Source organism: Phoxinus phoxinus, assembly GCF_949152265.1.
Source record: "Phoxinus phoxinus genome assembly, chromosome: 15".
Taxonomy (NCBI): domain Eukaryota; kingdom Metazoa; phylum Chordata; class Actinopteri; order Cypriniformes; family Leuciscidae; genus Phoxinus; species Phoxinus phoxinus.
The window spans coordinates 7147807-7158646 of NC_136890.1; the positions used below are offsets into that span (position 1 = coordinate 7147807).

Below are 10840 nucleotides of genomic sequence, written 5' to 3' on the forward strand. Positions count from 1 at the left end.
TGCTGTCCACTCAAGTGGACATCTGAAAATCTCTAAATGTAATTTACTCAGCGAGTTATGGCATTGAGTAATGATGATCATTGTATCCGAGCTGCACCAATCACATCGGGTTATCTGATCAGGCGGGCCAGAGGCGAGCTAAACAGATGACGGCATTGGGGTAGTTGTGTACGCACACTGCTAACACACATTTATGTTCAAACAAGAACAATCAACTTAGCTATCAAATTTCAACTTAAATTACATTAAACTGACCTTAGGAAATTAGTTGAATCTTGTATAACTTGAAAACTGAAAAGAAAGTTTGTTTTGATGAAATAACATGTTGAATTTATTGATTATTTAGTGAGGTAGTGTTGACTTGCAGTGTCCAAACAAGAGACAGAAAGCTTTAAAGTTGAGAGATGGAACACACTACATATAAAGCATACATTAGCTACTTTATTATAAAATCTATGTTTATTTGTAATTATTATATTAACAGCAACATTAAGAAACTCCAGTAAGAACAGCGAATGGGCGGAAGGACATCATGCTCCATTGTCAAGTAGACGATAATGAAGAAATGACATTGTCTTTCATTCCTCCCTTCACCAAGTGCGTTCACAACGGCTAAATCATTACACACAAGTCCCCACTTCAAAGGCTCTGCCCTTTGGATTGAGTATAGGGCGTGATACTCACTTCCGATTGGAATTCGCCCTGACATAAAATGTTAAAGTGTATATGCTACTGCAATACAATACTATAAATACACTGTTTTTAATAGATCCTCCTTTTTTCAGTGCAGTTACAACACTGATGCAGCAGATATTATTGACTTAGTACCAACACAAGGATTAAGTGAATGCATCAAGGGAGTGAACACAATAAGAATTAAGTTAAGACAAAATGCAAAATATTTGTTGCATTATCTCATTGAAGAGCAATAAAAATCACGTTGAGGGAATGCCATTTGTTTGAAGTCTGAATCAAACAGTTTATTGCAACATGATAATATCACTTTTTTATGAATGCATTTCATTTCGCTTAGACTTACGCAATATAGTCATCGTCTCAATACAGTAGTCAATATTTGATAAAAAAGTGAATCAAAGACGTCCTAAGACCAGAACACGGGTAGTGTTCAAAATTCATGTATAACTTTGATGAAAGGTTTTGATCCACTTCAAATGTTGACTACTGTGTATTTATTAAGTCCATAGTAAGTGTATTGTTTTAGTTATTTCAATAGAGCATCTTTCCTCTTTTTTTTTCAGAGACATCAAAGTAGCACAATTAAAATAATGCAATTTTCCATACCTGCAGCTTGAAAAAAGAAAAGAAAAGAAAAAGAGAGCCCTGTTAACCGCCAAATGAAGACGCAGCCTATTGGTTTGTTGTGCAATTAAACTCGATGCAGTCTGCGACTGGGTGGGGAAGCCCATGGCTTATTTTTTCATAGCCTTTATTAGCAGAATGATTGTGAATTCAAACATCACCAACAAGCACCATTGTGTCTCTAGAGACTGTCTAAAATAAAGTTACTTACTTACAATAAATTTACTTAAGATAAAAGCATCTGCTGAATGACAACCCGAATAAGTTGGCAAAACTCAAAACATTTAAGGCAATCGATTGCCTCAAATTTTTTAAGTTACGAAATTCAAAGTTTAAGTAAGCAGAACTAGCAGATTTTTATTTTGTACTTATATATTTTTATTGTTCTTAACTTGAAACTTCACTACTAAATCTCCCACTTAACATTAATCTTGCACCAAAAAACAACAACATTATATTACACTTAATTTTAGCATTTACTCTCCCTTTCGAGTGCCATTGGCAAAGCATGCTGGGAAATAGACATTTTAGTTAAACTTAAGTTCATCTAAATTAAAATAAATAATTTCATAAAACTCAAAACAATGAAACAGTTCAATTTACTTAAAATATATCAGTTCTGTGAACTTGAAAGAAAAAGAAAGTGCTAAATACTCATAAAAGTTAATTTGACTGAACTAGTTTAATTTAAGTTTCTTTTTTCTTTTAAACATTAATCAACAGGCTTAAATCATGTTGATTGCACACAACAATCAGAGACATACTAATATTATCTGATGTAATTTGAGCACAACGGTGGTGGCCTGAAACTGTCATTAGCCGTTTACATCCAAAGTTGCAAATTTAACTAGTGCGCAATATTGGAATATCGCATAAAATTTTAATCTGTTCAAGAGAACAAAAACATTACTTCCTGGGAAATTAGTGCAAAATATCTGCAATAAAAAAGTAAGTTGCTGCAATAAACGTACGCATCCCTCTGTAAATGTGCTTCCATAGTTTATGTGGAGAATATCTGCCTTAATTAATGCTAATTTTTCTTGGCATTTCCATCTAGTGTTTTTTTTCAATGCAATATCCCAAAATGCGCATATAGAAACTATAATGTTCAAAGACATGCTTTTTTTCCTTCCATATTCATTGTCATTAAATCAGTGATGCTCAGAGAAAATCTTTTAAGCAAACAAGCAACATTCCCTCTTCCCGGCTATTTTAGCACGGATCAGTATTCCTAGTATAACCAGACAGATTCATTTACCATATTTTAAATTTTTTAAATGGCTTATTGTGAATGATTCATCCATGTATATCAGACTTCTCCAATAATTTCGTCCACTTAAATCTCACCCCTCCACAATCAACAGCAATCTCGCATTATTTTAAAAGGGATAGTTCACCCAAACATTTTAATTCTGTCATCATTTACTCACCCTCAAGTTGTTCCAAACCTCTTTCTTCTGCTGAACACAAGTACACAACAGACGATATTTTGGGGTAACATGGGTAACCAAACAGTTGATGGACCCCGTTGACTTCCATAGTATGGGAAAGAAAATACTATGGAAGTCAATCAACTGTTTGGTTACTGACATTCTTCAAAATATCTTCTTTTGTGTTCAACTATCTCTTGGAGTCCAACGTCCACATCTTAAAATCCAATCAACAATCATTTTATTTTTCGATAACCTGTTTCACGTCACATTAGGGATGAGCGTAAATAATGGATGAATGGATCTGCTGCTGCTTCCATTTCATCACGATTAAAGAATATATATTTTAGCTGAACTCACATAAAATCAATGGAGGTTTGAACACGCTTAGGAGTTGCATATTTGATTTTGTTTTTCATTAAGATTTTATTATTGTGCTTGCAAGCTCAAAGAATGAATACAAGGCTTGTTTGGATCCTTCATAATTTATGATGTTTTATCATTATGACTTAAATAGTTTTATCATTATGACATAAATAGTCTTCATATTTTAACCATAACAACTTCTATAATTCTCAATAAAAATCAGCTAATGATCATTATTAAATTCACACAGCAAAAATGGAAAAACATATCTTATATACACTGCTACATCCTGAGAGGACATCCAGAGATAGAGCCATATTTAATGTTTCTGCTCACTGGATTAGGCTTCAGACAGTATCAACATCCTGTTGAAATAACAAATAAAGTATGCATGTTAAAGGGGGGAAATACATTAATGTGAACACAGTTTGTGAGTTTTTAAACATTTGTAGATTTCAAAACATAAACTGTACCAACGGATGTGAACGGGAAAGTTTTAACTTAAGTCTAGGTTTTATTATTATTGATTTATTTCTTTAACACTCGTATTTTACACCTGTTGAAGTTTCTCCATCCAATGGATCTATGATCTCATTTGCCCCTGACACCTGATGGACTCTATGCTAATTATAAAATGCTGACAAATAAACAGAATGCAGACATTATCATTGACAGCATCAGTGTCAGGCGTGTTACAAAAGAAAAATGATTTGATTCATCCAAGTTGACTTTTCAAACTCCAATCAAGTAATTTTGTCCCCGTGTATCGTCAGGAACTAATACACAATTGAACAAAACTACACTGCATCTTCTTCAGTATGTTACACATACTAGGAGACACATTTTAAGGCAACTCAGATGCGGCACTCATTTGACATTAGTGATGAGTAGAGCTGTGAAACGATTAATCGCATCCAAAATAAAAGTTTGTGTTTACATAATATATGTGTGTGTACTGTGTATAATTATTTTGTATATATAAATACACACACATGCATGTATATATTTGAGAAATATTTGCATGTATATATTTGCATGTATACTGCATATATATTTTTATATAATTTATATTATAGAAATATTTTATATATAAATTTTTTCTTAAATATATACATGCATGTGTGTGTATTTATATATACAAATAATTATACAGTACACACACATATTATGTAAACAAAACTTATTTTGGATGCGATTAATCGCGATTAATCGTTTCACAGCTCTAGTGATGAGTAACTACTGAACAAGATTCACTGTATGGCCCCGGATTATGTCAAACTTTAAAATAAATGTGAATGAATGTCACAATGAAAGAGGGTTGTCTAACTCTTGATTGTTAATTTAATCAAAACACAACAGAATTCAAACAAATGCAACACTGCAAAAAAAGAGAGAAAAAAAGATCACTTTTGTTCACTATCGTGGGAAAAATGCTTTGAGACCCACACGGCAAACAATGCAGGACATTAACAATAACAATCAAATAATAAATGGACAAACCAGAGGAGATTTTTCTCTGAGCTAGTGTAACGTACATATTAATAACAGTTGGCAGAGATCTAACGAGTATGCAGCTCAATATCAGTGCATATATGAACTTCAGGCCATGTGAAACTGAATTTGCCTACTTGAACATTTACACGAGTAATACATGTTTAATATTAAGCAAGAAGTGCTTTTTAATTTGTCCCATCTCACTTTGTGTTCTAAACCCTGAACCGACATAAATTCAGTTGTTAAATGTCAGTCAGTCACACACACTTACCAAATGTCCTGCAAATAATTTTCATATATCACAAATTATTAAGCCTATTTTTTTTTTAGTAATTCCCATTACAGTAAATTGATTATTTTTAGATTCTCCAAAAACAAACAAACACTTAGTAGAGTGCAACAATCGGGTTCTGGAAGTAAAAACTCCCATTCTTTTCTCCATAAGAAAAAAATATTTGTAACAATAACTGACAAACCTTTAAAGACAGACCTACTGTGAGTTACGAGGATGTTAATGGACAGTATATGCTTTTGTTGAAGACGTGTGTACATTATTACATTTTTCTTTTAAATAATTGTGATTAACAGCTGAATTTGTGTGAAAAACCAAATTACCCATGATGCTGTGCAGAAAATTTCACTAGAGTCACTGTGAGCAAATCACACCAAAAAAGCTGGCAGGGAACGCACCGACAAGGACTAATAATATATATATATATATATATATATATATAATTATATATATTTTTTTTTCTATTTCTCCAGTTTTTCATTTGATTATGTAATTCACAATGTTTCATGGGATTGTCCTTGGTTCATGACTTTGGAAAAAATAAATAAAAAAATCCCTGTGCATGGGAAAAATTAATGGAAAAATGTCTTCCGGAACCAACACCACTGAAAAATAGGCGGGGTTAATGCATTATATGATTTTCATATAAGGCGTAATTTTTTATACAATATTCTTATTTATTTATTTTTTACTTTGGGGTGAAATGACCTGGTGTTCTTGACGGGTTTTGGAGATTTAAAAGTTGTCAATTTATGTTACCAGCCATCAAGTATTTCACCCAAATGGCCATCAGTATTGACAATTTTTTGGGATGATGGATGGATGTGAGAAATGAAAAAAATGTATGCATTTGGTTAAGTTTTCTAAAGTAGCAACAGCTTCACATAGCAACAACTAGATATTGAAAATGATCAAAATGCACTTTCATTTAGATGAAACGTGAGACCCATACGCAAGAACCACAGATGGCAAACAAACCAAAAAAGAAATTTGATTTTAAAGAAACAAAACCCTTTAAACCAGCTTGGAAGAAGAAAGACTTGAAGGCACCAGTGAAAAGTTTACTCACAAATTTAAGATGAAATAAAATTCAAAACCTCACCTGCTATCCAATAATAATAATAAAAATTAAATACTCTAAACAGATTTTTTTTTAGCTGTAAAACTACATATAAAAGATGGGAAAGTCTGCTGAAAATCAAGAGATAAATTACATTCAAAAATTGTTCTTCAAATGGTTATTCTGCAAAGCGGAACATCATTCCATGTATATTCAAAAAAATAAATATCTTCATTTTTTTTCTTTCTTTGACACAAATAAGTTCCAATTGTGTCAGACCGAATGAGGAAAAAACAAAGCTCATCAAATAGTGTCTTTAAAGCACTGGTGCTTTCAGCTCATCAAAAAGTTCATAGAGAGAGAGAGAGAACACCCAGGCTGAAGATCGCAGGCAACTATTATCAGCACACCCGACCCTCCAATTACAGCAGATTGAAAGTTTGATGGGTTACCCAAACCAATTATTGTCACTTAAGTTTCCAGAGGTAACAATATCTTGCAAGGCAGAATTTGAGAGTTGCACAAAATGAGAGCAAGAGGAAAAAGGGAGAAGAGATTCACACACACCACAGTTACAACCCCCCAAAAATGGCTCGTCTTCACGTCGCAGTCTATACCTTACTCCTGAAGAGTGGCTTGGCTCCAGGCCCACAGTACTCGTTGTAGATGAGTTTGAAGAGGAAGAGGTGGAAAAGCGTGATGAGAGATGCCACACTGAACCAGAAGAGGAAGGGCAGGCCGGGGTACTGTTTGGCCATGTGGTCCTCGTGAGCCAAGATGGCCTTGACGTGCATCGTGTGCCTCAGGTCTTGCAGGTGAGTGAGATCGGTGGAGATGTACAGTAGAGGCGTGATGGGCTGGGTGACCATCACAGGAAACGTGTGACCTCGCAGCTCCGAGGTCAGCTCGACGGGCTCGTTCATGCAGCCGGCCTCGCAGGCGTACAGCTTCACGGGTTTCTCCTGAGGCTTGACGGACACATGCAGGAAGGGTTTGCCTTCGACGTCCTGCAGTACGGCCAGGTTGATGAGGTCTTTGTTGTAATGGATACCCCTCAAAGAGTAGCTGTTGTGAAGAACATCGGGGTCTGCCTGGAACTGAAGGTGGTTTTCGGTGAACTGCAGACCTCCAAAACTCAGGACCATGCCTTGCATCATCCCATGAGTGCCTGCTGCAACGAGTACCTTGCATCCTCTTTTCTGGAAAGTCAAGTTCCAGAGATTCACAAGCTGCAGGATCTGAGCTACGTTGGTCAGACGCTCTGGCCACAGGTTCTCAGCATGCATGGTGGCGTGGCCGCTGAAGCAGTGGTCGGCGTAATTCAGACTGGACTCCAGTCGTTCATGCTCTTCTGCTGTGAGACTCGGATCTAGGAGGGGCGCTGTGGAGGTGGACAGAATGTAGTACAGGGTGTTGTTGACTGTACGACTGGATGGAGTATGGGCATCTGTGATCTTTCTGATTTCCACACCTGTAAAGAAGAAAAAGACTATGAAAGATTTCATTTTAGCTTCACTTTAACAAGAATAGAAACCCTAAATGCGTCGTCATATACTTATTTGACTTTTTTCCCTAAAGTCCACCCATGTTTATTATATTTAGGCATAGGGCTGTGAAACGATTAATCGCATCCAAAATAAAAGTTTGTTTACACATAATAAATGTGTGTGTACTGTGTATAATTATTTTGTATATATAAATACACACACGTGCATGTATATATTTAAGAATTTTTATTTATTTATATATACAATATTTATATATAATGTAAATGATATATAAATCTATACACAGTATACATACAAATATTTCTGAAATATATACAAGCATGTGTGTGTATTTATATATATATAAAATTATACACAGTACACACACATTTATTATGTAAACACAAACTTTTATTTTGGATGCGATTAATCGTTTAATAGCCCTATTTAGGCATATATTTTTCACCATTTTTAGAATTAAAGCTACAATTTTCTAATTTCTATGCTCAGGTCTTCTCATGTGAAATGGGTAACAGCATTTGGACTGCAGATTTGCTTCTGGGCCTTACATTCCCAAGCAACTCGTATATGTGTAACTGGATAAATGAACAAAGCATTAAATCAAGAAAGTTAATTTTTTTGTAATGACAAAAAGAAAAAGAAAAGAATGCATTTCTCTTTGCTTTTACACTGGCCTTGTAAATTGACTTAAAGGCACCAATGAAACATTTACACACACATTTCAGATTAAATCCAAATGCTCACTGACTATCCCTTGTACATATACAAGATATGAAAGTCTGCTTTGTTATTAACAAATGGTTTTCAAATAGTTATTATAAACCAGGAAGCAAGCTGACGGAAGACAGCAGCATAATCCAATTTGGACTTCATCCAAACTGTTTTTTTTTTTGGCAAATTTTATGTAAAAAGCTGTCCAAACACTATTTTACACTTCTTGTCCATCATCCACCATGTTTGTTTACAGTAACCAGACAGTTGATTATTACCCCATTGACTTCCATAGTAGGAAAAACAAATACTATGGAAGTCAAGGGGGTACATTATTCTTCAAAATATCTTCTGTGCTCAGCAGAAGAAAACAATTCATACAGGTTTGAAACAACTTGAGGCTGAGTAAATTATGAGAATTTTAATTTTTAAGTAAACTATTTCTTTTAAGAAAACCGGCTACTCAAACAAGAAAAAATAGGGCAGGTCGGACTTGATTTGGTTCATCTGGTTATTGTCATATATACAATTATGTGCATGGATAAATCATTTATACTAAATGCTCCATAAAAATATGAATTGTCAATTTTGATTGCATCTCAGACTTCATCAGCTTTTCCTTCATCTCATTCCTCAAAATATAATCTAAACAGCAGCATTTACTGTAAAGGCAGATCTCAAACAAGGTAGATAAGGACAATTTACACGACACTCAATGCTCATATTTGGCTAGTGGTGGTTTCCAGTTTTCAAAATGTACTTTTTTTATTTAGAAGGTTTGAGTTAAAAGTAAACTAAAATTTGCTGTTAAGCATGTTAAACACTTTGGAAAAATATAAGGTAAATATTGATTTGTCATGAAATGACTTTAGAAGGATTTATTAATTCAGAATTCTAGCAAAAAATATTTTTGGAGCGAACCTAAATGTATATACTGAAATTATTTACAATGAATAATAATTATGTCAGTAGACTGTGCTCGGTCAACTTGCCAGATATGAAGAGATCCACCCATGCTTGCTGGTGGTCCTGCATTAATTCTTCCACATTCGCTCGGAGGACATCGGCCATCTCTCGCTTGACTCCTTCTCTGAGCTTGCTGAGAGTCTCGTCCAGTTTCCCACTCTCGGTGGGCTCTGAAGTGTGAATCACACTCACCAGGTTTTCTTGGTATTCAGATTTGGGAGAAACCTGGATCTTGGTGCTCAGTCTCTTTGTGGCCACCACCACTAACACAGTGTCCTTCTTTTCCGTGAGCACCCTACCTGAGGACAGCATGAATTCTTTGTCCTCCATCTTCTCAACGGTGCTCCTAAATGAAAGAGACTCAATGACCACGTCGATCGAAACCACATGGTCTGTAGGGTTTGACACGTGAATCCTCTGAAGATAAACATTGGGTCGGCTGCGATGCGCAACAAATTCCTCGCGTACGACTACGCAGTCATGAGAAGACTGAGAAGTAGCTGTCAGTAAGCACCGGGAGGACAGCACAGAGCCTTTTCTGTACCACAGCATCATTCCCCGAGCTTCAGAGCGCGTTCCTGGCACCTGCAACCGCACTATCGGGCTGTAGTCTGTTTGGTGAACCGGTGCAGACCCAGGCTGTGAAGATGAAGCTACCCAGAGTTTGTTAGAGTCCACATCCACCAGGAAATGTCCATTACCGACCACAACTGGAATTGATTCTTTGGTTTGGGGGGTAAGAACCACTCCCTCCCCTCTGTCAACAAGCGAAACCCACCTGTGAAGATCAGTCTGCAAACACACCCCCGCAGCTCCCCCGGGCTCCCTGGACATGTTTAGAAACTTCAGGAGCCCATCTGAGCTCAAGTACCAGTAGAAAATGAGAAAGAGCAGTAATCCAACCAAAACACGGCGGGCCCAGCTGCTCGAAAGCAAACCAGGCAGCCCCTTTAATCTCTGCTGAAGCCACATGATCTGCCTTTTGCTCCAAAAGCTCTTTGACGGTTTAAACATAAACTACCGCGGTTGTCTTCAGTTGAGGGTGATATGTGTTATATAGGGCATCAGTGACTTCCTGACAGCAGTAAAAGCTGGGAGTGGCAAACAGCTTTGACAGGCATAGTGGCTAACAAGCTTAACTTGAAGAGTAAAACGTGCGGGGGGAAAAAAGTATTAGTAATTTCTTCGGGCAGCGTGCTGGAAATCCCCAGTTCCTCGTTCAAAAAACATATTTTTTCAAGAACTTGGTCTTGAACTTATTTTCCGCTCAAATAAATGCAAAAACAGCTCCAGACATTTGTTAACGAGACACTTTTGTCTGCAGAGAGTTTGCATTAAATCCAATTGCTGTTATCAGGCTAGTCAGCTGACTAGTCAACACATTTCTGCTCACCCATTGCGCGTTCACTCTTCAAGATTTACTTTGTCGCGTCGAAGCAATGTTTGCCCCACGTAGTTATGTGTGTCTGCTAGAGTTTATTTCGTCGTTGTTCGTTTGCTGTATCATGTTGTAGAGTGTGCATGTCATCTCTCAGCCAGCTGACATCTCTGTTTGTGGAAGGAATGGAAACCAGGCTGCCGTAAAAACACCGGAAGTGTCGCAGTTCAAGACCTGTCGTAGTTCAAGCTGGAGTAACGTTAGCGATTCAAATCGCTGTTCTACAATCAGCCGTTGGGAGCCTGTCTCACGTCA

General features: G+C 36.4%; 1 protein-coding gene across 1 annotated transcript; it reads right to left on the reverse strand.

Moving 5' to 3' along the window:
- Window positions 1-2388: 2388 nt before the first annotated feature.
- On the reverse strand, window positions 2389-10741 carry kiaa2013 (KIAA2013 ortholog). Its single transcript, XM_079636724.1, has 3 exons — window positions 9174-10741; window positions 6580-7433; window positions 2389-3481 (listed from the first exon to the last, which is right to left on the reverse strand). Exons 1-3 carry the CDS (start codon window positions 10159-10161, stop codon window positions 3464-3466), a joined length of 1860 nt encoding a protein of 619 aa, XP_079492850.1. The 5' UTR covers window positions 10162-10741; the 3' UTR covers window positions 2389-3463.
- Between the last annotated feature and the right edge of the window lie 99 nt (window positions 10742-10840).